The sequence below is a fragment of the Phascolarctos cinereus genome, unplaced genomic scaffold (genome assembly GCF_003287225.1).
Source record: "Phascolarctos cinereus isolate Bilbo 61053 unplaced genomic scaffold, phaCin_HiC Scaffold_1;HRSCAF=81, whole genome shotgun sequence".
Taxonomy (NCBI): Eukaryota; Metazoa; Chordata; class Mammalia; order Diprotodontia; family Phascolarctidae; genus Phascolarctos; species Phascolarctos cinereus.
The window spans coordinates 38,606,742-38,632,735 of record NW_027555514.1 but is presented as its reverse complement, the minus strand read 5'-3'; the positions used below and the strand labels follow the sequence as shown (position 1 = coordinate 38,632,735).

The 25,994-nt window shown below is 41.7% G+C and overlaps 1 protein-coding gene across 1 annotated transcript in view; it reads right to left on the bottom strand.

Moving 5' to 3' along the window:
* COL6A5 (collagen type VI alpha 5 chain) overlaps positions 1-25,994 on the bottom strand; it is a 115,009-nt gene that overhangs the window by 50,164 nt on the left and 38,851 nt on the right. The window contains 15 exon segments of the mRNA XM_020987253.2: positions 1,191-1,253; positions 2,987-3,022; positions 6,662-6,715; positions 8,063-8,128; positions 9,492-9,554; positions 12,547-12,600; positions 14,310-14,354; positions 14,674-14,700; positions 15,280-15,351; positions 16,530-16,583; positions 18,468-18,560; positions 20,494-20,639; positions 22,705-22,792; positions 22,903-23,234; positions 23,783-24,361. Of these exon segments, the coding sequence (XP_020842912.1) occupies positions 1,191-1,253; positions 2,987-3,022; positions 6,662-6,715; positions 8,063-8,128; positions 9,492-9,554; positions 12,547-12,600; positions 14,310-14,354; positions 14,674-14,700; positions 15,280-15,351; positions 16,530-16,583; positions 18,468-18,560; positions 20,494-20,639; positions 22,705-22,792; positions 22,903-23,234; positions 23,783-24,361 (1,772 nt within the window).

The window sequence follows — 25,994 nt, the reverse complement described above, 5'->3', positions numbered from 1 at the left end:
GAGGAAGATGGTACTTGGGAAAGGGACAGTAGATCTGGCAACTGATCTTTGAGAGCAGATTTAAGAGAATGATGGGGTCAGAAGTCAGAATAAAAGGACACGAGGAATGAGTAACGAGGAAGAGGTGAGGGTAAGTGTCCAAGTCTTTTTCTATCAGTTTAGTGTTTGAGAATAGAGGAGACCTAAACATGTTTCTAGGCAATAGAGTAGCAACCAAAACATAGGGAGAGACTGAAAACTTTATATTATTATGAGAGGCATTTATATTATTATGGCAACATTTCTCCTTTGTCTGTGGTTTCCTTATATGTTACCCTATCAACTTTTTTCTCCAACGACATTCTGGCATTCGCTAGGGAGGAGAGGATCAGATTGGTTGAACAACCTCCAAATGCTTAAATTCCTAATTAAATTAATTTTGAGACCTTTATCTTGTAGAAACCTGGGCCTGGAGCCCTGGGCAGGAGAAACCAACTGGTTGGTCAGATTTGATGACCCACTAAGCATCTAGTTGGGCCTCCTTTTCTACACAAAGGTTCCATGTGGACTCATCAATACTACCATTTCTGGAAATGAACTGTCAATGAATTTCCCATCACTCTAACCACCATTCCCTTTGACATCCCTGCCCTGGCCCTGGCTTCCCTTTATACACTATCTTCCTCTGTTAGAATGTTAGCTCCTCAAAGGCAGGGACTGTATTGTATGCTTGTATTTGTAGCCTCAGACCATGACACTGAGCCTGGCACACAGTGGATGATGAATAAGTGCTTTTTCATTCATTCATTTATTTATTCATTCATTCATTCATCAAGGAGCCTAAAATGCAACAGAGGCAAGTACAATGGTAGACCAGGAAAAAATCAATCTCATCTCCCTTCCTTATACCCTCATTTTATATACCAACAGTAGGATCATGGATCTAATCCAATTCCCTCATTTTACACTGAAGGGAAGCTGAGGCCCAGAGACATTGGATAACTTATCCAGGATCACACAGCTAATAAGTGTCAAGGCCAAGATTTGGACTGAATTTAGAACACTTTCCATTATAGGGGAAGTAGGTTTCTGGGGACATCAGAAGAATGAACTGACTTTTTTCATTTTGTCTTCAACACATGCAGAAATACCATTAGTCTATAAGCATTTATTACTTCATTCAGGAATGTACTCAACACATTCCAAAGTACCTCAGTTCCTCTTAATCCTTCAGGTCCGTCTTCGCCCTTCGGGCCAACGTTCCCACGTAGGCCCTGTGGGATAAATGTTCAACATTAAGGTTTTCTCCAAGGCAGGATGCTAATCACAATAAACACTCACACTGATGTAGCCCTTTGTGGTTTCTAAACCATTTCCCTTACTACACTGTGAAGTTGTTAGCATGGCTCAATTTTACAGCTGAGGAAACTGAGGCCCGGAAGACTCAGATGACTTGTTCAGAGTCGAAACAGTTTCAGAGCTTGGATTTGCTCCACCACATAAGCTCCTTCTCCTGGGCCACACTGTCCTTATCTCTCTCCTTAACTTTTTTCAGTAGTGTTTCAGAAGACCTGCCCAATTCAAACACAGCTTGCTATGTTTATATTACTGATAAACTGATACTGAGGACCTAGTCCAATGCACGGGTCTGAAGCTAAAATTCCCTCTTCTCTTTTCTAGCACCAAGAAATTCAGTGTCCTGGACTTCACCTCCCCCATAATTCTGTTGATGAATTTTTCCCTCTTATTTTCCATTCAAAATACACATTAAAAAAATCCTAATCTAGCATATTTACATGGAGCCAGATTCTGCCTATAAATCCAGTTGACTTCACCCTAAATGAACCCTGCCCAAGTACTCCCACCTGGGCAGAAAGGAGACTGGCAGATTGCTACCAGTGCATGGAATTGTAAAAAGAGGTAAGTGGTTGGGTCAGAGAAGCATCCATTTTAGAGCAAGAAGGCACCTTAGAGATTAATCATTTTTTGGATCATGGATGTAGAGTTGGAAGAGACCTCAAGGACCATCTAAACCAGGAGTCCTTAACCTTTTTTGTGTCACATACCCCTTGGAAAATTTCCTCCTAGACCCAGACCCTCCCCTCTTCTTAACTTGCTTATCCCTGTTGAGGGCACCACCATTGTCTCAGTTACCCAGGCTGGCAGCCTCAGTGTCATCCTCAACTCCTCCTTTTCTCTCACTCCCGTATCTCTCATATCAGCTCTCAAGTTCTATTGTTTCTGCTTTTGTAGCACGTCTCTTATAGGCCCCTTCTCTCCTCCGACACTGGCACCACTCTAGTGCAAGCTCTCATCTCATCCCTAAGTGATTCCTATAGTCTGCCAATTGGTCTCCCTGCTTCACCTTTCTCCTATTCCAGGCCTCCCTTCACCAAACTGTCAAAGTGATCTTCCTAATGTGCAGGTCTCCCCTCGAGATATTCTGGCCTCCTAACTGTGCCTCATGCAAGACAATCTCACAACCATGAATGTTTTCCTCATCTCTGCCTGCTGACTTTCTTCTAATCTCAGCTAAAGTCCCATTTTCTGCAAAAATCTGTCTTCATCATAGTGCCTTCCCTCTGAGATTATTTCTAATGTATCCTGTATATAGCTTGTTTATGGATTTAGTGTCCAACTCTCTCATTTCATAGAAGAGGAAACTGAGGCAGAGAAAGGGAAATTTGCTTATCTAAGATTACAAAGGAAGGAAGTAGTGGGGCTCAGATCCATTACACTTTTTACTACCCCAATGTCAGTCAAAACCTATTTACTTTACAGACAAGAAAATTGAACCCCAGAGTAGTGAGGTGACTTTCCTAACGTCACATTTGTGGCAGAGCTGAGACTTGAACCTGTGTCCTTTGACTATAAACACAGTGAACTACATTGTCTCTCAACAAGATTCATCCATGAATTGGGACCAGCTCATGCCCTCCACCATCTGCATGCTGGAAGGCTCTTTCCTCACATGCGCAATAAAGGGGAAGTGATACACAACATGTACCTTTGGTCCATGGGTCCCTCTTCGGCCTATTGGTCCCTGAAACAGAAAAGACAATGAAAAAATCCCTTTAAAATAAATCCGAACTCTCTGGTGCTCGAAAACTTGCCTGATTGACACGCATAACGAACACATCCTCAAAGATGTTTCCCTGAGGTGCTTTTTCTGTAAGAATTTCCACACCAGGCACTTAATTACATCCTAATATTTGGGGGATTGATTGCAAACCAATCTAAAAGTCATTACAGATCCAGACAGCATCTAACAGCCACTGCCAATTATCTGGGATGCTGCTCTAGGAAACAAATGACCCTGGGGCCCATGGTTCTCCCCTCCTGTCTCAGAAGAGACCCATAGGGCTCTCTCAGCTCACTGGCCTCCTCAGGGGCATCAGCTGTAACTCAGAATGACTTGGGTTCCAAGGCTCTACCCTATTCCTGATCCCCTGTTCTGGGTGTATGTGTGTGTGAGAGAGAGAGAGAGAGAGAGAGAGAGAGAGAGACAGAGAGAGAGACAGAGAGACAGAGAGAGAGAGAGAGAGAGAGAGAGAGAGAGAGAGAGAGAGATAAATCATGAGACCCAAGGCCACTGGGGCTTTTTCTCAGCCTGCTGCTATGCTTTGGAAATTTCTGATGGAGAATGGAAAATCATGCTTCTTCACAAAAGCCACCACCATTTTCATCAGAGAGCAAAGGTTCAGTCAATTCTTCATTCCAGGGAGTTTCTCCCACATCTCTGACTTGACAGCTGAGCTGAAGGCCTAAGCAGACATGATGGTTCAGCATCGCCCTCTAGTGGCCATTTTGACTTTTCCAATTTGACTTGTCAATCATAAAATAACCAAATTGCGGGAAAAAAAATCCAGATCCTCCTATCCCTAGAAATATTTCAAGTACAATCATTGAATTTCAGAGCCAGAAGGGGACTTAAAGAAAAATTAAACAGGATGAGAAATAAGTGAAGGATATAGGATCTGCAGGAATGGAGAGGATTATGGCAAAGCGCCTCTGGGAAAGGAGACAACATTTAAGCCTTATCAGTCATCTACACCTCAGTATAAAGGAGCCTAGCTCGTGCTGCCTTGAGTACAGGCATTAGCAAGGGGGAAACAGTATGGCACAAGAGGACGGAAGAATGGGTACAGAAAGGAGAGACTGAAGGCACAACTTCATGATTCTGTCCAGGATGCTCCCTGGACATCTGTGAGGAAAGCAAGAACAGGAGGATTTGCTTCTCCAAGGTCCAGGGTCCTCTCGAAATTGGGGTACCCATTACTGTGTCCAGTGGGACCACTAATTTATCTAAATGGGCATAATTATAATGCCATCTAAAGTGATATTCAGTCACTCAATGTAGTAATCACAGCAACAATAATGTTTTGGTTTGTGTCAGTGACGTTATAAACCTAACCTCACCTAAAGACTCCCCTGATTTATCTGCCTTACATGATTCACACACCAAAAATACGGAAAATAATAGCAATCATAATAATAACAAATGGAATGCAGTGTTTTGAAGTTGGAAAAACACTTTATACACATTATCTCATTGGAGCTTCACATAAAGCCTTTGTGGTATGTACTACAAGCATCATTATCATCCCCATTTCATAGACTCAGAACCTGAGACTGAGAGGTTAAGTGAATGAATGAGTAAAAAAGGATTTACTAAAGCACTTTGCTACATGCTGGAGATACACATAGAAGGTGATAGCAAATAATAATAACAAGCTAACATTTATATAGCACTTACTAAGTTCCAAGCACTTGCTAAGTGCTTTATAGATATATCTCATTTGATCCTCACAACAACCCTAAGAGGTAGGTGCTATTATTATCCCCATTTGACAGATGAGGAAACTGAGGCAAAAAGGGGTTTGCCTAGGGACACCCAGAAAGTATCTGAATCTGGATTTGAACTCAGGTCTCCCTATCCATTGTACCACCTAGCTGCCCCCCAAAGGCAAGCTAGTCCCTACTTTAAAAACAAAAACAACTCATACTTTAATTGGGTAAGATAACACATGAAAGAAAGTTCAGCTTCAGGTCATATGGAAAAACCCAAAAGTTTTAAGGGTCCAATGATAGGGCAGATGGTAAGTTCCAGAGGTCCTTAGGTGACTTAGCCAGAGTCATACTTCTTTCTGGCATGAGGAATGATTGGAACTTAGGTCTTTATAATTCCAAGTCTGGTGCTCTATTACTAAAAAAAAAAATGAAGGCATCATAGATTTCTAGGTGGAAGGCTAGAAAGTCAGAGGTTCAGTGACGTTAAGTGACTTGCCCAAAGGCACACATGTAAGTAAATGTCAGAGCCAGAATTTGAATCTAGGTCCTTTGCTTGCATATCTAGAACTCTTTCCATGATACCACCATCACCCTAAAGGAGGAAACAGAGAGAGCTTTTCTCTTAGAAGCTAAAAGATATAAGACTAACAAGGAGGGATTAGAATGAAATGGGGTGATCAGGGCATAGATAACCAGAGCTAGAGACAAGAGAGGCACCATGGGAATGTAGAAAAAGATCCAGCTGTACTAACTCCTATCCCTTGTCATAGCTTCTGAAAAATTCTGCTTGAAGAGACCCCACTAATGACTTTGACAACCTCAAAATTGGTTCAAATGAAAACATTTTCTCCTCCTAGGCCAATGAATATCCATAGGCATTGGAATCTTCATTAAACAAGGACTCTTTGCTTCCCATTTTCTCCCATCCCCACCTCCCCTGACAATTTCCGTTTTCTCTCATTAGATTTACATTCTTCCCATACAATACATGGCAAAGATTCAAAGATATTTCACCAGAAGCAGCAGAGAAGCCTCACTAAGATGATTGCATGCTTTTTCTCTTGAGAATTATGATTCAAGATAAACATGGTCGATAAGAACTTAACCAGAACTCTGTTCCATTTATTCCTGTTCATTTCCCTCTGGAGTAGGGAGTCCAGCAGAGTCACTAAGAAAGGGTGCCAAAATTTGTCATTGATAACCGAGCCAAGCAGCCTCATTCCCTCCGTTGAACCAAAGGGCCAAGCCAAAGATGGAAGCCTTTGCCTGTCCTTTGGACATTGCTAATGAAGAACACATGATTTTCTCCTTTCACAATCTCTGGATCTTAGAAACACTTTCAACTATTCTAAATGGTCAGCTCTAACTTCACTAAGGACATAGTCACCAAACAATAAGGTCATTTGTCAACCCTGTTATTCTCTCTTAAAAAACAAACAAATCAAAATAAAATTCCTGATTTTCCTCCCCCAACCCAAACTTGTGCTAGGCTTGCTACCAAGTATAGCACAACAGGATTACATAGGGCTATTTATCACTGTCACCAGCTTGTTCTGATCCTTTCAAATCTCCCCTGATTTGTTTTTCTTCCATCTGCCAAAAGGTGGGGGGTGGAGAAGGAGGTGGGTGAGTAAAGAGGAGTAGAAACTTTTACTCATTTTGTAGGAATTTTGTGAACTTAAAAAAGTCAAAGTACATCTGGCCAGCACAGAAGGAACTTTTAGAAAACCTACATTTATTCCAAATCTCTTCAGATTTACCCAGCAACATCTTTCCTAGATGCTAGAAAGAATGCTTTGGGTCACGGATCCCCTAACTCTCTATTTTGGATTAAGCTACAACAGCTATACCAAGACAAAGAAGCTTAGAATGTGCCCACGGCCCCTCTTACTATGTCTCCTCTCGAGTTGGGCTCGCCGTCTGTGCCTTTCTGCCCTCTTCGACCCTAGAAATGAAATAGGGTGTTCAGAATAACAGGCTCAGATGCTCAAAATCAATCATGCTTTCCCCCAACTTCAAAGTCCCACATTCTAGAATTCTTCTGCATATTGCATCTACCAAACAAGTGTTCATAAAGATCATAGAATAATAGATTTAGAGAAGAAAGGAACTTGAGAAACTGACTAGGCCAACCTTCTCATTTTAGAGATAAGGAAGCTGGGGCGCAAGGAGATAACATGATTTCTTCAAGGGCATACAGGGAGTAAAGCAGGATTTGAACCCAGGTCCTCTGATTTCAGAGCTTTCCAAGGAATCCTGAAAACGTGGTCTGTATGGCTTCTCATAGACTATCCTGGACAGAAACTTAACAGTTTCTTCTCCAAGTGTCTATTCAGAATTTAAGGAAATCAGAAACATTAATAATAATAGCTAACATTTGAATAGCACTTTAAGCTTTGCAAAGTACTTTACATATAGTGTTACAATACATATATACAGAGAAATAAAAACATTAATAAATATAAACAAATATGTAAAAAGAATACACATATATACATGTAATATATTACCTATATTAAATAGCACTTTGCAGTTAAGTGCTTTATGTATACAGTTGTCCCTTCCACATGATGACTTTCCCCATCGTGGTTTCAATATATGGTGGGTCAACATAAGAAATTAAATGAGAATTTTGGGGGAGTTTTGTGGAAACTACAGATGATGTAGGAAGGTCAACAGATGACACAGAGTCTGTGACCAAACACAGCCCAAATTTTACAAGAAGGTACTATAAACACCCCCTAAGAGAAAAAGAAAAAAATCAGACTTCTTCTTTGGTATGAAGGGAGGGCCAAAAAATTTTACTTGGATTTTTCCAGATCCTGGGGGCACTGCACACCTAACTCCCATGATGTGGAAGGGATAACCATATTATCTCATTCAAGCCTTACAAAAACGCTATACTTTGGGTGCTATTATTATTCCCATTTTATAGATGAGAAAACTGAGAATAGGAGATGAAATGACTTGTCCCAGGCAAGTCAGGTTTTAAACTCAGATCTTCCTGACTCCTCAGACCTGTGCTCTATTCACTATACCACCCGCTTGCCCCAATATAATATGTATTTATAAAAGATAGAGAGATATTGCTTAACAGATTTCCTTTAAATACTCAGCTCCACAGGGGCAATTAAATTTAACTTGATTTCTAACAAAATTTTCACCTACAACTTTTCAGGATGATTTTTGTGCTTCTGTAAAGACAGATACATGTATTCATTTCTGTTTAAGTCATGTGATAATTTTCAAGTCAAATGAATCACTGTGGGAAAAGTACAATCTATGATATTACTTGTCTTCCTTGCTCTCCTTTGGCTCCCTTAGGCCCTCTGGAGAAATTGTCATTTCCAGGTTCACCCTAAGAAGAGATGAGAGCAGAGATAGAAATAGTATGAGTTCTTCAGGACTTTGCCCCAGATGTCACCATGGAACACAAGCTTCCTCTCCTCTCCCTCTACCCCACGGAGTTGCTAGACTAGCCCATTTCCTTCCCTCGATCCTGGACTGCCTTTCCTTAGTGTCTCCATTTGCCATTCCCTAGGGTCCTATGACCAATATGGCCCTTTCCTGGGATCAGCAGGGTAATTGGTGGCAAAGGCAGCTGTCACCTCTCATACTGAGTATAAACTCAGCTCTACCCCTCCCTTGTCCCCATAATTCTTTTGCCTTCCCTCCATTGTGCTTTCTGGAACCCTCTTCTATTGTTGACAAACTTCCTTTCACTCTGGTCTTCCCTTCCTATGGTTTCCAACTTCTGGTGCTCCCTGAAAACTATCTTCTTCTTAAGGCCCCACATCTCTGGGCACTATCTCTATGAGTGGTTGTTCTTTTTCCATACCACCAAGACAAAATGTTGGTGCCATGGCCACTTTCTGACACCATCAACCTTCAGTCATCTTTCTGCTCCTTTAAAGATGGTGCCACCCTGTTTAGATACTTGGTACTGTCATTAATGGACCTCCAGTTCCCTCTCCTTCTTTGCTGACAAGTTCAGTAACTGACTCACTGTCTTCTCTACCTCAACCCCAGTCCCCTTCAAACACCTTGGCCTTCCAGTTCTTCAACCTTCTCTGCTTCTTTGGCCTTTGTCTCCATCATATCCCCACCTAATGTAGGTTTGGCCATACTTTAGACCATCCCCCTCCCTGTAAAACTAAAATGTCCCTGGGTACTAGAATTCCTAGTTATAATTTTGAATAAAGGAAGTTTAAGACCAAGTATACTCATACTTTCCCTCATTAAAAATAAACCCAACAGTCATTATTGAGTAATAAGCTACATGGGAAGAAAAGTAGATAAGCTTCTAAACTCTCAGGCTAAGAAAACACACTAAAGAAAACAGGGAACACTTTCTGGTAACAAATTCCTAAAGGCCCAATTTTAGCCAATTCTCCAGCCAGTTTTGATAGAGAAAGGAAAAGGGCCATATCCCGATTTCCCAGTATCCATAGCACAACTGATGATGCTTTTTATCACAGACAATGGTATCATTTCAATGTAATGGGTTTCCAGGTCTGTGTTCAGCATAACTATGTCTGACATGCTAATCTCCCTCCCATAGCAGATCTCAGAAAAGATACTATTTTCATTAGCGTCTCTAAGACTTAACTGGGCTCTTTCCAAAGTTCATTTATCAATATTCATTGATCCATATTGGGTATTGAAATGGAATGTGAGTCCCAACTGTACAATACAGAGTCATCTTAGCCCCTGAAACTTACAGGATCTCCCGGAAATCCCTTTCCGCCATGGACACCAGGGGGGCCTCTGGTACCCAGACTTCCCTGAAAACAAGAAAGTTCTGAGTGAGAATATAGGTGACTTTTAGGATGACATATAACTTTATCTTATAGCAGTTTTTGCCCTAAAGAACATTAAATGCCAACAAATCCTATGTGAAAAGGAAAACTAGCTTTCCAAATCACCATTACCTCAATCAATTATTCTGTCATACATGAAATGCCTACTATGTGCCAGGCACTGTGCTAAACATTAGAACCAGGTTCCCTGAGGCTTTAACAGTCTGCGGTAAGTTTTCAGGGTCAGTTTGCCTGGTAGTTGAGAAATTTGAATTAATTTCCAGTATCATAATATGGAGAAATTAAAAATGGAAAAGATACAAGGTGAAAAAATGTTCACAAAGAGGGTAGTATTTGCTGAGGTGGATGTCTTTTGTACCTTACCCTGACATGAGATTTGCTTCTCCTTTTAGCAAATATTTTAAAAACCCTGTTACATGCAATGCATTGTGGGGAAGACCTGAAAATAAAGAAGATGCCGTCCCTGTCCTCAAACCAATTAGTTCTGATACAGAAAGAAAAGGAAGCTTCATCTTGCATCTTGCCATTGTCCTGTAGGACATCTATAGTTTGATTCTTCTATGATTATGGTATTATCTAATTGGCAACTATGGTGAGCCTACTTCAATACATTTTTGATCTCACAGATGGTGTATCTTATAGAGGCCTCCTCACTCTTATTCACATCCTCCTCCTTTATATCCTCTGGGTGTGGTCCACTCAACATGCTAGGTGGTAGGTGGGTTTCCCTCCCAGTTTCTTGACATTACTGGGGTCTCAAAAGAGAATATGAGCTGTCTACCTATTATTTCCCACTCTTCTATATGACCATCCCACTTCCTTTTTAGGTTATATATCTCCCTGACATACTTTATATTGATTTTGGTCTATAATTCTTTATTGCTAACATTATATAGTCAAATTATGACAGTAATGTATCTTTCCATTGTCTTTATCCCTCAAACAAATACTTATTTAAAGAAAACATCAATTTTTTTTAAATTTTTTAGTGACTCTTGGTGACTGCAGATTGTGGAATACCACAATCTCCTCAAGGTTGTGGGCCGTACATCAGGAGATTATTGGTTTTTAAAGAGGGGGGGGTTGTAAAAAGGTGAAGCTTGGAATCATTGAAAACACTACATAATTTAGCTGATGGTGTAGCCCATCTCCTCCTTACTGTCCATCTGCAATGCCTGTCCAAGACACACATACCAATTGTCTAACTCAACAAACTACCCTTAAAACAGCATATAATCTGGACAATATGTACTCTGCATTCACTTGGTTTTTTTCCTAGGGTAGATTGCTAGGTTAATTGCTTTTGGGGGACCATGGATCTCATTGAACAGGTCATATTCTGTTCCAGGGATTGATATGATCAGCATGAAGCCATCTATAAAACAGGGCATCTGCAGAACCTCACCATTTGTATGGATTTACTCTTCTCTAGGCACCTTTGGTGAACATATGACACCCAGTTTTCTGCCTTATTTGAAGTCAATATTTAAAGAATAATTGAACAAGGTCATCTCTATAATTGCACTTAGAATAGAATCACGGATAATCTTAACATACATGGGAAGCAGGTTGTTGGAAGGGAGACTTTAAGGCCATATGTTGCTCTACCAAGTCAAATGTTTGTTTGTAATAAATAAATTATAATAAACACAGGGGGACTCTATATTTTTTATACTTCTCAAATGTGTGACCATGCAAATTTGGTCTGTTATAGAAAATCACCCATAAAGCCTGCCTATTGTCTTCTCATATATTTGTTAAGGATATCCTCACTTTCTGTACAGACGATTCTCATAAAGTCCTTCTAGAAACTAGAAAGTAGAATAGGGGTGTCTTCCAAATTCCCTCTTTTGGGGGAGGGTAATAATATCTTCTATAATCTTTTCCATTCTTTTGGAATAGTCCTCTCTTTGAGAGATATTAAAAGTTGATCTACAAGTATCTTTAAAATTATTCCACTGCCCATACTGATTTCTTCTGTAAGTGTGTGGTCTGGTCTAGCCATTTTTACCTTAAGTGCCATTTTCAGTGCCTTCCATCATATATTGGGAACTGAAATGGTGGAATGCAAATACGGCACTTCTACCACCATGGATGATGAAATTAGAAGATCAGAAATGGCAGAAGGTCCATTTCATCTAGTGTCTATTGTCTTTCAACAATTTCCGTATGTCACAAACCAAGCTTTATTCAAGTTAGTCTTTTTATCCCCTGATTATTTCCTTTTTTATGAAGGGATATTGGTGGTAATCTTCCAACCTGTGAGGCACGGGAGGACTGTAGACACCCACCAAATACCACTGAGTTCTTTAGATACTTCTATCTTAAGTATTCTCATCCCACTTTGGAGCTGTGACATACTTTAAAGCCATAGGAAGAAACACATTCATTGTTTTATCATAGTGATAATCACCTGTGACATAAACATTTAAGGATACCCATGCATTATAAATAAATATATGCATATCAGTAAATAATAACTGATGTCTATAGCACCTTCAAGTTTCAAAGTGCTTTCTATATATTATCTCATTTGAGCTTCACAACATTAAAACGAACAAATAACTGGAACTGTGATTTCATTGACAAAGGGATCTCCCAGTGAGGAAACTCCCTCCACCAACGGAGATGGGTACCCGTCCTGCAATGCAGAGTGCCTGAGACATGAGAGGTCAAATGTAAGTATGTGACTGAGGCAGAACAAGAACCCAGGTCTTCCTGCCTGCAAGGTTAGCTCTGTGTCTACTATAACATATTGCCTTTCACTATAGATGATAATATCCTCATTTTGCAGATGAAGAGAGTGAGGCTCAGATACTACATGACTTGCCCTCCAACATATAGCTAGTAAGAGTAAGGGACGGGATTTGAATCTGGGTCTTTCTGACCCTGAGTCCAGTGTTCTGTCCATGACACCACAGTGCCCTGACTTCTTGTAGTTGTTAGCAAACTTTACCTGGGATCCTGGGTCACCTTTCTCCCCCTTCTTCCCAAAAGTTCCATGGAAGCCCTGAAAACAGAAAAGAAAAGGGAATGTGTTTTTTTTTCTTCTTTTTATATTACCCAGCTAATGCTGAAGCGCTGGGCTCATTGTCTGAAGTGTCATCTTCATGGAGACCGATTGTGCTTTGGCACTCAACACCTCCTCAGCTACCTCTCTCCTCTGCCTGGAGGGCTGGAGGGTGAAGCAATCGATGCTTTGCCAAACCTCCCTTGTAGAGGGCTCCGAATGTTCTGGTTAACTTCATTTCCCATCAGTTGCTCTTCCTCCTTTCACCTCTATGAACATCACCACCCCCACCTCTGGCAGCATCCTCCTCTCTTCAGCTTCCTCTTGTATACTGTCTTCCTCTATTTGACTGAAAGCTCTTTGTTGTAAACTGGTCCAACCATTCTAGAGAATAATTTGGAGCTATGCTCAAAGGGCTATAGAACTGCATACCCTTTGACTCAGCAATAAGGTCTGTATCCCAAAGAGATTAAAGAAAAAGGAAAAGGAACTGTTTGTAGAAAAATATTGATAACGTCTTTTTGTGGTGGCAAAGAATTGGAAATCAGGGGATGTTCATCAACTGGGGAATCGCTGGACAAATTGTGGTGTCTAATTGTGACAGAATGAGATGGTTTCAGAAAAACATGGGAAGACTTACGTGAATTGGTACAAAGTGAAGTAAGCAGAACCAGGAGAACATTGTACACAGTAACAGCAATATTGTATGATAATTAACTGAGTGACTTAGCTATTCTGATCATGACAACTATACAAGACAATTCCAAAGGACCCATGACGAAAAATGCTCTCCACCTCCAGAGAGAGAACTGATGAACTCTGTGTTTACTTTTTTTAATTAATTTATTTTGACTTATCAATAATCACTTCCATAAGCTTTTGAATTTTAAATTTTTCTCCCCCTCCCTCCCCACCTCCCTTCCCAAAAGGGCGTGCAATCTGATATAGGCTATTCATATACATTCCTATTAAACATATTTTCATATTAGTGATGTTCTAAGTAAGAATTAGAACCAACAGGAGGAACCACCAGAAAGAGGAAACAAAACTCAACAGAAGAAAAATAAAGAGCAAATAATATGCTTTGATCTGCATTCAAACTCCATAGTTCTTTCTTTAGATGTGGATAGCATTTTCCATCATGAGGCCTTTGGAGATGTCTTAGATCCTCGTATTGCTGAGAAGGGTTAAGTTTATCAATATTAGTCATCGCACAATGTGGCTGTTACTGTGCACAACATTCTCCTGGTTCTGCTCACTTCACTCAGCATCAAACTGATGAAATCTGAATGCAAGCTGAAGCATACTTTTTCAACTTTCTTTATTTTTCTCCTTTTTTTGGTCTGTGTTTTCTTTCGCAACATGGCTAATATGGAAATATGTTTTGCATGACTAACATACATAAGTGATATCAAGTTGCTTGCCTTCTCAAGAATTGGGGGACGGCTGGGAGAAAGGGAGAGAATTTAGAACTCAAAATTTTAAACTATCAATGTTAAAAATTTATTTACATGTAAAATTGGTAAATATTTAACAAAATAAATTTAAATATTTTGGAAAAAAAAAGACTATAAGCTCCTTGAGGGCAGAGACTATCTTTTTTACTACCTTTATCTCTAGCACTTAGTACAGTGCCTGGCACATAATAGGCACTTAAAAAGTATTCATTGATTGTTGACTATTGACTACTTGATGCAGGGGAAAATTACCTCTTCTCCATTTATCCCATCAATTCCATAATCTCCTTCTTCTCCCTGATCGATCAAAAAAGAAACAAGAAGTTAGCATCAGAAGTCATTCTCTCTATATTCTTTTTTTTTTTTTTTTTTGGTGAGGCAATCAGGGTTAAGTGACTCGCCCAGGGTCACACAGGTAGTAAGTGTCAAGTGTCTGAGGCTGGATTTAAACTCAGGTCCTCCTGACTCCAAGGCCAGAGCTCTATCCACTGAGCCACCTAACTGCCCCCTCTCTATATTCTTTAACAAAGTGGTTTGTGACCGTAACTGACAGAACATTCTTGGGAACAAATATACAAACAAAGGAATCAAATTTAGAAGGAAAATTTCACTGTACCTCAAATCCATCCATTCCTCTGACTCCCTGAAAGAGATTATACATTAGTCATTTATAGATACAGATGGAAAATAGAGAGGCAAAGGATTTTAGAACCCACTCATTTTATAGATGAGGCCTAAAATAGATGATATTGCTGAACTAAGATGTCTTAGAGTTTTACAGACTGTTACTCTGTAGAGACCCTAAGATGGATATGGACTTGAAAGAGTCAAGAAGGAGATGAGCTGTGATGAAGACAAAGAAGGAGGAAGAGGGAGGGAGGGAGAGAAAGGGAGAGGGAGACAGAGAGGGAGAGGGAGAAGGAGACAGAGATAGAGAGAGGGAAAGGGAGGGAGAGAAAGGGAGAAAGGGAGAGGGGGGAGAGGGAGAAGGAGAAAGAGACAGAGAGAGGGAAAGGGAGGGAGAGAGAGGAGGAAAGGGAGAGGGGGGAGGGGGGAGAGGGAGAAGGAGAAAGAGACAGAGAGAGGGAAAGGGAGGGAGAGAGAAGGGGAAAGGGAGAGGAGGGAGAGGGAGAAGAAGGAAGAGAGAGAAGGGGAGGTGGGGAGAGGGAGGGAGGGAAAGGGAGAGGGAGAGATTTAAATAATACTTCCATCAGATTCTTACCTTAAGGCCCCTATCACCCTGACATCCCTGAGCACCTCTTTCTCCTTCTGGCCCACTGTTTCCTCGTATCCCCTGAGAAAAGGAACCAAAAACATTTAGATAAGCCCATCCATTAAAATGAAGCTGACCTTCTACTACAAACCTGCCCACTGACTTTTAGAAGAATTAACAGAGCATTGGGGAACCCTCCTCAGGTAGCAGATCCACAGGCAGATGCCATCTACTTGTAAAGCTAGTGCAGAAGTTCTCCCCCACCCCATCCTCTTGCCTCCCCCCTCCTCCCCAAGCCCTGCTCTGTAAATGAAACTCTCCAGCGATGGGGATGGGGCTGAACCTGTGATTTCAGGGGTTTAGGGAACTCCCAGGAGAGGAAACTCCCTCAACCAGGGTAGGTCAAGCAAGACCTTCTCTACAATTTATAGTGTTGAACAGTTGGGTTGAGCACTGAGTGGTTAGGTGATTAGCCCAAGGTCACAGCCAGTGTGTGTGAGAGGCAGGATTTGAACCCAGGTCATCTTGACTTCAAGACTGGCTCTCTATCCACCACCCCATGCTGCCTCAGAAATACCATCAAAGAATGCAAAGGGACGCTTGGGCACTTGCCATGAAACTGTGACCCAAGATCTAGAACCATTTCATCTTGTGCCTATCCTCCCAGGGCTCTGCAGGGGCTATAGGGCAACCCTTGCCAGGATCAATCATGTTTATCCAAAGGAGTGACTGTGGCTGATACAAGAAGCTGGTCCACGTGGGAGCAGGGGGGGTTTCTACAGAGCAGAGATTGCTAATTGAGAATTATTTAGCAACATGGACCATGGAAAAGACTTCCAAGTGAGGAGCATTCAGATGTGGTCAAAGCCACCTCAGAGAATATGTGGGGTTGGGACTATATACATTCTCCCTTACCCCCAACTCTGTCCCTCTCATTTCCATGAAAATATATTTATATGGGTGAAATAGGGTTAAAATGAACACCACGGAGAGCCTGAAGGGGCTAAGGCACAAATGGGTAGAATATAACTTTGCAAGTAGAAGGACATGGTAGCTCCATAACTGTCAGACACCTTGAGATACCAAGAGGCTAGTGCTGGGGGAGGAGGCCTGGGCCAAGAAGGAGCTCCAGGCAGCCCAATGAGTACACGGAAGCCAGCTGGCTTTGCCACAGGTGTTCACCCCGTACCCCCTCCTGGAAGGCCAAAGTCTTTCCTGAGGGAGAAGGAAGCAATCACTGAGGAGCAGTAATGACTCACGGGTTCTCCCTCTTCTCCTGTGTGCCCTCGGCTGCCCTTCTGACCCCAAAATCCCTGTGGAAGAAGAAACGAGAGCAACAGTACTTCAGCCATCACCATTGAGCTGAACCTATGAAATCATTAGGACTTTGAGTCAAATTCCTCGATCTAGCCTCTTCAGTGGGCTGGCCCTGAGGCCCGGACTAGGCAGCCCATCCCCCTTTAAGAAGATGAAATCTTTGAGCTCATTTACGGCTGTCATTGCCATGTAGGATGGAGCACAAAGGGAAAGGACATACAAGAAGCACATTCCTAGTCTAAAAGCAACATAGAAATGCAGGCTGTTACTTTAGGTCAGACAACACCAGCTCAGATCCAAGTTTGTTACTTATTACTTGTGTGACGTTGAGCAACGTCACTTAACCACAATTCTTTTTTTTTTCCTGAAAAATCAAGGACTAGATTATAGCGGTTAAGTGACCTGTCCACAGTCACACAGCTAGTAAGTATGTCTGAAGCTGGATTTGAACTCAGGTCCTCCTGACTTAGGTGCTCCATTCAATGAACCACCTAGATGCCCTTAGATTGGATCTTAACCAAATTTTAGGGGGATCTGTGAACATGGATGGGAAAAAAATTTACATCTTTTTTTTTAACTAACCTCTAACTGAAATTTAGCATTTCCTTTACTTATTTAAAAACATCATTCAGAGAAGGGGTGAATAAGCCTCACCAAACTGCCTAGGGCAAGGGTGGGGAGCCTGTGGGCCTCTAGATCCTCAAGTGCAGCCCTTTGACCAAATCCAAATTCGAATCCAAGATTCAGTCAAAGGGCCACACTTGAGGACCTAGAGGGCCACGTGTGGCCTCAAGGCTGCAGGTTCCCCACCCCTGACTAGGAGGTCAATGACACGCAAAAAGGTAAGGACCCCCGCACTAGATGATGCCTACAAGCCCTTTTTGCTCTAAATCCTATGTTGGCCTGGTTCCGCTTCCAGGCCACTCATTTTCATTATAGGAGCTTCAGGGGAAATTGGAGGGCTAAGAATGTGACACTGCCCCACCTGATCGGCCCCTCTAAGAACTTCTTTGGTCAAGCTAGATGAGTGACCTCTGCGGAGGGATTGCTTTTATTACTTTTATTTCTTCTTGACTTGAGATCTAAGACAATGAGAACTCAGATATTAAACAATGTGATTAGACATAAAAGGGAAGGGAAATACCTCTTCCCACCTGTCTATAAATTAGTACAAGACTTTCCAGGTCTCAGAATCCATCCTTTTCATCATTTCTTATTGTGCCATAATATTGCCTTGCATTTCCATACCATAATCATTTCAGCCATTGCCCAATCACTGGGCACTCCCTTGGTTTCCGGGTCCTTGCCACTACTGGAAAGCTGCTATAAATAAGGATTTTCTTTTGTCTTTTCAAAGCAGAGAGGAGAAGGGTTAGGCAGAAGGTGGGAAAGAGAAAAAACAAATTCTTAATTGAAAAAAACCAAAATTTTAAAAAGTCTATAATAAACTAGAGATACCTCAGACAATTGCCTAAGGCCCAGTGAAGTCAAGTGATTTGCCTAGGGCCATAGGGGCAGTAAGTAGAAAAGTCATTATTCACACTGAGGCTTCCAGACTTGTAAAAAAAAAAAAAGCCCCTGAGGAGTGGGGCCTTACTGAAGGGCTCTGTTGGTCTGCAAGGGCTTTGGGGGTTGCAGGCTCTCCACAGAGTCACCAAAACATTGGAGGTCTTGGCCTCAGACAGAGTGCTCTGAGACTCCAGTTCTACCTGAAAATCACTGGCTGTGGGATTGGAGAATCAGCCAATCACAACAATTACAGCAGAAGTCGGTTGTGCCCCATAGCACTCCTGATACACCACCCACATCCGCAGAGAAAGGCAACCAGAACGTGGTAACAGGCAGACCCGATCAAGACAAAATCAAGATTCTAGATGTACCTTTGCGCCTCTCGATCCTGGTGATCCTGGAGCCCCTGGAGCCCCTGAACATTTGCAAAGGGCACAGCAGCAATGTCTTTCTGCAATATTGTCCTAGAGAGGAGAGAAAGTGAGTGAGCATCTTTCTTCCAGAAAGGGAAGGGAATAAACATTTATAAAGCACCTACTGCCTGCCAAGCACCGTTCTAGGAGCCTTACAAATATTATCTCATTTGATCTTCACAACCACCCTGGGAAAGGGATGCTGTAATTTATCCCCATTTTACAGTTGCAGAAGCTGAGGCAAACAGAAGTTAAGTGACTTACCCGGGGTCACACAGTTAATAAGTGTCTGAGGTCAAATTTGAATTCAGACCTTCCTAACTCTAGGTCCATCAAACCACCTAGTTGCCTCTTAAAAAAAAAAAAGACAACCTTTCCCCCCCCCCCAAAAAAAAGCATTGTCCAAGTACTGTTTTCAAAGTCCCAAACGGAATCAAACCAAATGAGTCTTCATTAAATGCCGCTTACCAGTGTCCCCTAGTCCACTAGACCCTAGGAACATAAAAACAGAATGAGATAGTACTTCTCCCCTAACAGTTTACGAGCTACTGTGACAATGAAACACATTCACAGTTACATAAACACAAGATGCATACAAAAAAAAAAATACATCCTGGCCCCCTCCTACCTTTCCAGTCTTCTTGTACCTTACTCACTGTTATAGACTCACCAGTCTAGTGACCCTGGCCTCACTGCTGTTCCTTGAACAAGACCCTCCATCTTCAGAGACTGGGTATTTTCAATGGCTGTTCCCCATGCCCGCAATATTCTACTCCTTCATTGCTGCCTGGCTTCCCCGGCTTCCTTCCAGTCTCAGCTTCTATGGAAAGCCTTTCCCCATTCCCCTTACTGCTCCTGCCTTCCCTCCGTTGATTATCTCCAATTTGCCCTGTGTTCATTTTTATGAACTTGTTTGCATGTTGTCTCCTTAGACTGTGAGCTCCTTGAGGACAGGGACTGTTTTTGCCTTTCTCTGTATCCCCCGGTGCTTAGCAGAGTGTCTGGCACACAGTAGGGCTTAATAAATGTTTGTTGAGAGATTGACTCACAATGACGGGAAGGCATTGCTGACTATTCCCAATCTTTACCAACCCTCCCAATGATCATCCTGTCTCTTGAAGCGGCCCTTCTCTTGAAGCAGCCCTTCAACTCTGCTCACCATCCTTGAGCACCAAACATGACCCTTCACCATGGGGGGTCCTGGAACTCCCTCCATGCATGGAGAACTGGTCTAGCAAGCTTACTACTGATTCTGTGATTCCTTTCACACCCACAAGACTTGAGGAAACCTTTGTGCATAGAAAGCAAAAAAAGTATCCATTTTTTTACATCAGGGAAACTTTATCATCAGAAGAACCACTTCTCCCCCACCCCAGTTGAAACCTCCAGGTGAGAAGATCATTAAGGGCTGGAAGTGATGACACTGAAGATGGCAGGAGTTTGCTCTGGGGAAGAAGTATTGACTTGTCCCCATAGGGAAGGGGCAATGTCGGTGACTACCAGCCACTGTCTCTATCTTGTATGTACTTAGTTATTTTCTATGTTGCCTCCCCCCATTTGAATGCAAACTGCTTGAGGGCAAGGTTTGTTTCTGCCTTTCTTTGTAATCCAGTGCTTAGCACAGTTCCGGACACCAATGCTTATCGACTGAATGATACCCTCTTATCTACCAAAATGGCTCCTGAGACCTTGGTCAAATGGGAAGAATGGTTAGGAACACTTCATTTTCGTGTGGTTTGATAGCGCAAACTTTTGCTTTACTTTGTCATCCTATATGCCTTTGAGTAGCTTACTGTGGTGCTACCAAGAAAGAAATGTTGAAAGGAAAAAAGGTATTCAGGTCCCCAAAGGCTCTCCACTCACTGTGGGGCATCAGAGCGACAACTGGGCACTCATTTAACCAAAGCCAATAAAAGGCAATCCCTCGCCACTCCTAATAGAAACGGTTAAATCATCTTAACTTTGGATAACCAAAGTAACTCACCAGGTACTTGGTCAGTGTGCCACTCAAGTCTCTCATGCCAATGCTTAAATGTGTCCTGTAGTCAAATCCTTTTCCAAATTCCATAGTTGAAAAGTCATCATGATGAGAGGTGGTGTTCAGGGCAACAACGAACAAACCCATCAGCCCTTATGAAGATAGAGAACAGAGACAAAACAAGAGTGGGTCCAAATGAAAAAGCACCCCACTAACTAGATGCCTTTCCCATAACAAGACCCTATGCAGTAGCAACTAATGCATGTCTACTAATCCATGAATCACGCAACAAGTCTTTTTTAAGCTCTTACTGTATACCAGGCACCGCACTAGGTAGAACGTGGTATAAGATGCTGCTCTAAGCCTAATTTTCTTCCACATTGCTTTCCACTTTTCCTAGTTGTTCTTATCAAATAGTGAGTTCTTTCCTATGTTTTCAGATTTGTCAAACACCAGGTTACTGAGCTCCACTACTTCTGATTCTCTCTTTTCTTATATGTCTCATTAATCTACTTTCCTGTTTTTTAACCATCTCCAAATAGCTGATGAATCCTACTTTATAATATAGTCCAAGGTCTGATAGTCTATTCCCCTGCATCCTTCCCACCTTTTTTTCCTTTCCTACCTACATTTTCCCCTTCCACATTCTAGGTTCTACAAATGAATTTTGTTGTTAATTTGTCTAGTTCTGTAAAGTATCTCTTTTATAGTTTAGTATAGTGTTAAACCTGTAATTCATTCAGTCAAGAAACATTCGTTAAGTGTCTACTCTGTGCCAGGCGCTGTGCTAAGTGCTGGGGATACAAAGAGGGAAAAGAGTCCTTGCCCTCACAAATAGGGGAGACAACAAGCAAACAAATATGTACATACAAGCTATATACAGGATACATATACATATATATATGTGTGTGTGTGTGTGTGTGTGTGTGTGTGTGTTATATAAGTGTGTGTACACACACACACACACACACACACACAAAGAGAATAAATGGGAATTAAGAGAGGGAAGGCACTAGAATTAAGAAGGGTTGGGAAAGGCTTTCTGTAAAAGATGAGGTTTTAATTGGAATTTAAAGGAAGCCAGGGAATGCACTTTGTTTATATGGCCATTTTTATTATATTGGCACAGTCCGGTCATGAGTGCTGAATTTCCTGCAGCTATTTATGGTGTGTGTGTTTTTTTAATTTCTTCATGGAACATTTTGTGATTGAATTTATACAAGTGTTGAGTGTGCTTCGGTAGATTGACTCTGTGATAATTTATCCATTCTGAATTTATTTTGAATGAGATTTTCTTTCCTATTATTGCCTCTTGGATTTTGTTATTCTTATATAAAAAGGCTGTTCACTTTTGTGGGTTTATTTCATAGAATGCAACTTGGTTAAAGCTATTAATCTCACTGTTTCTTCACTGATTCCTTAGGGTATTTAAAAAAAAAACAACCATCAGATCATTAGCAAATAGGGATTGTTTTATTTTTTGCCCATCTTTACCCCCTTTTCTTTTCTCATTGATTTGCTAGCATTTCTCAAGCTATGTCAAATAATAGTATCAAATATCAAATAAGGGATAACTTTCCCTCTACTTCTAGTATATCTCCATCATGCGACTCTTGAAGAACTCATAAAGAAAGTAAGCTGCTCACCATTAGATTAGGGGTGGGAGGGAGTTCTGAAGTTTCAGAGACCAAATCTCATGACAAATTTCTAGACCTTCCTTCTTTCAAGACCTGCACAGAGGGACCAGATCTACTAGGAAAAGATTCCCATTTGGCAAGCCCACAGTGACCCCAGGGATTCCAGCATAGAATATTCCTACTACTGCCCAAATAGTAACCCAAGTCAAGCCAAACCAATGTTATTTTAATGAATAAAACCTCAAGCCAGAACTGAACCCTCCAGAGATGTGGTTCCTGGGAAATCATGAATGTGCACAGTTCCGTAACAAACACAAAGATTTAATTAAGCCAAAATAAGACCATCCCTTGTGCTACAAAGGTAGGATCATCAAACCAATTACTTACTCCTTGTAATTCCCTTCATGAAGAGTTCTAGTACATCCCTAACAGAGCTGCATAAGACAGGAAAAGGAAGCCTGTGGGACATTTTTAAACGTCTGATTTGCTACTATTTCAGCAAATGCCAAAATCCAGAGCAGCCTTGGAGTGCAGGTCGAAAGGTATTGAACAAATTCCGCTACGTTCTTCAATCAGTTACCTTGTTCTCTGAGCTCATCTGATTTCTTTTCAAGCCTCCAGAGATCATTAGCCCCATGCTGGAGACCATCAGAAAAAATGAGTATCACCTAGAGAGAGATGAAGCAGGAGAAGGGGAAGGTTTGGCAACTAAAAACTAACTGGAGTAGGGGAGGGAGGAAAAAATACCAAGACTTTGGACCCAGAAAATAGTAGTTACCTTTCCATGATTTTCAGAGTGATTAAATACACTCCAAAGTGATTCTAGATCAGCCACTTGAAGGTGAGACGGCCCACTGACTGTGACCTGTCTCAGGGTTTCCATCATTGTTTCTGCATAGATTTGGAACCTGGGTTCAAAACCGGTATCAGTGTTCACTTTAAATGCCACACTAACTTGGGTCTTTCTTCCACAGCTCACACCTCTTAGGGAATTAATAGATTCTAGGAGGCCTGGAAGGTAAGATTCAAGGTGTGGTTGACCCTCAAACAAGGTCTGCCCTCTCCGATGGGTTGAGATGTCAAAGCCCACAAGAGTATCCACAAAGCAACCTGGAGATAGAGGGGGAGAATAATCACCCATTAATATACAGACCCAAGAAAGGATAGGAGGGATAGGAAGGAAGGGGAGAATTAGCCAATTACAGAATTATGGATTTCTTTTTCTAAAAGTATCCAAGACATTTGGGACTTCTGCAACCTTCTCAATTTACAAAAATAATAGAATTTGAACTCAAATCTCTCCCTAATTCTAGGTCCAAATCTCCATCTGCTATGCCACCTACCTGGCTCTGGGTATAAGGATTGACGCGTATGAGTACATGAAGTGGAAAACTAGTCTTCCCCTCTGTCCCTGAACCCACCCTACCTCTGTGCCAAGGGTATTGGTACAAAGGTGCTGATTGATGACAGCTCAGTGCCTCTACCATAGTTTTGAACAGGTCAACTACCTCCTTGCCCCTCTCCCAGAGCATAACCTGCTAGTGACAAGTTTTCTAAGAAGTGGGGAAGGGGGAAGCCATGCAATGCCGTCAAAGAATTGGAGACTGGCAAGATGTCCAGTAAGACTGCAAAAGGCAGTGGGAAAGGGAGACACTTACTCTTTTGCTGACAGTTGCGACAGATTTCCCGGGCGACCCTTTTTTTCACCTCTACTTTCTTCAAGTTATCAAAATCAGACACTGTGATGATCTTCTCAGGATTGTGGGTGATATGGAGAAATTCATCATTTCGAACATTCCCAATCCCCAAGGCTATGATACACACGCCAAGCTCTCTCAATTTTGCCACAGCCTCAGTCACCATAGCCACGCTTCCCTTTGGCTGCCCAGATAGAACAACAAACAGTATCTGAGGGACCCCAGCCACGAGCCTGCTCCCAGAAACAAACGTGTCCTTCATGTGGCGAAGTGCAACTTCTAGCCGAGGACTTCCATTGCGCTTTAAAGCAGCCAAAATTTTAGCTTTCCGCTCATTTTTATCCAAGGTATCATTCAGTTGGATTATTTCCTGGTGAAGGGTGCCTAACTGGGACATCCCAACATGCGTGTTTTCAGATGAAACATCAAGATAATCAATAATGTCTGCCAAAAAATAAACCATTTTGCCGAACTCTTGCTCAGTTACTAAATCAGAGCCATCGCAAAGGAAAAATATATCTGCTTTTTTCATGTCACAAACTGAAAAAAAGAGGAGATAAAATTCTATATTATATATGTATATATTGAGGGAAGGGAAGAAATGGGAGGAGAAGGAAAGAGAGAAGGGGGAGGGTGATGAGGTAGGATCTTTCCTAAACTCAGATGTCTCATATTCCACAGATGGCTCCACCAAGGAGCAAAGTTGGGTTTCTCACAGAGAATGAGGGGAAAGATGATGAAAAGAATACTAACAGATAGCATTTTTATAGCTTTAACATCTGCAAATCACTTTATAAATAACTCATTTGATGGTCACAACCACCCTGGGAGGTAGATGCTAAATGGTATCATCCCTATTTTACAGATGAGGAAACTGAGGCATACAAGGGTTAAGTGACTTGCCCAGGATTACACAACCAAGTGTCTGAGGCCAGAGTCGAACTCAGGTCTTTGTTACTCAGGCCCAGCGTTAGGTGCCACCTAATTGCTTCCATTTTAGAATGACTATGCAGACACTAATATGAAAGGCCAAGGATGATCCCCAAGTGAAGGGAAGTAAGACATGACCAAGGGATACGATTGCTAGAAGCCCTTCTCAGACACATACTAGCTTATTTAACCTTTCCCAGCCTCAGTTTCCTTATTTGCAAAATAGGGCTAATAGCACCCACTTTGCCCAGTGGTTGTGAGGATCAAATAAGATGGCATTTGTCAAGCACTTTACAAACCTAAAAGCTATTATTTTTTGTTATCTGAAGTGGCTGTTCACATAGCAATCCTCACCAGAGGCATTTTTAGTGTGAAATGTGGTCATAACAATAGGAGGGAAATCTGAAGTTCCCATGTGGATTTGTTGATGTCAAGTTCCCCAAAGAGAAATGGGAAGGCATTTGATGTGAAGTTCTCCTAAGGGAATCGATTAGGGGATATAGAACGGGAAGAATGCTTAGAGATCATCTAGTCCAATCTCATTTTACAGATGGGGAGACTGAGGCTGAGAGAAGAGAGGTGACTTGCTTAAAGTCACACAGGTACTAAGAAGAAGAGGCAACATTGGAACCCAGGTCCTTTTGAAGACAAGTTTAATGCCCTTTCCACTATGGCGGTAACTCAGGGGGACTGGTTACTGACATCTGAGAGCGTACTAACGCCATTCATTTGAGATGCACATCATTGCATCAAGAGCCCAAATGTTTAAAGGAGAATTTAATTTCAGTCAGTTCAACTTTTAAAAAGACAATAAGCACCAACTATGTGTAATGCACCATGGAAGGCACTAGAGATGGCAAGGCAAAAATTAAATAGTCCTTGCCCTCATGGCGGATAATAGCTTGTTGGAATGAACAGCAGGTGAAAAGCTGGTCTGTCAACCAGCTTCAAACCTTCTCACCTGAGTTGGGTCTCAGACTGACCAATGACATCACAAATCAACTGGATCAACAGAACATCATGAATGGAAATGCAACAAGCTAAGGACAGAGAGGGAGGCCGATGGAAACCTCTCTCTGAAAAGAGAGACCCTCCAAAATAATGGGGACCTCTGAGACTCACGTGCAGGTTGAAATTCATTCTTCACTTGGAAGTCAGAGGATTAAGAACTGGAAGGATCACAGAATGATAGATTTAGAGCAGGAAGGAACTTACATTCCAGCCCCCTTACTTTACTGATAAG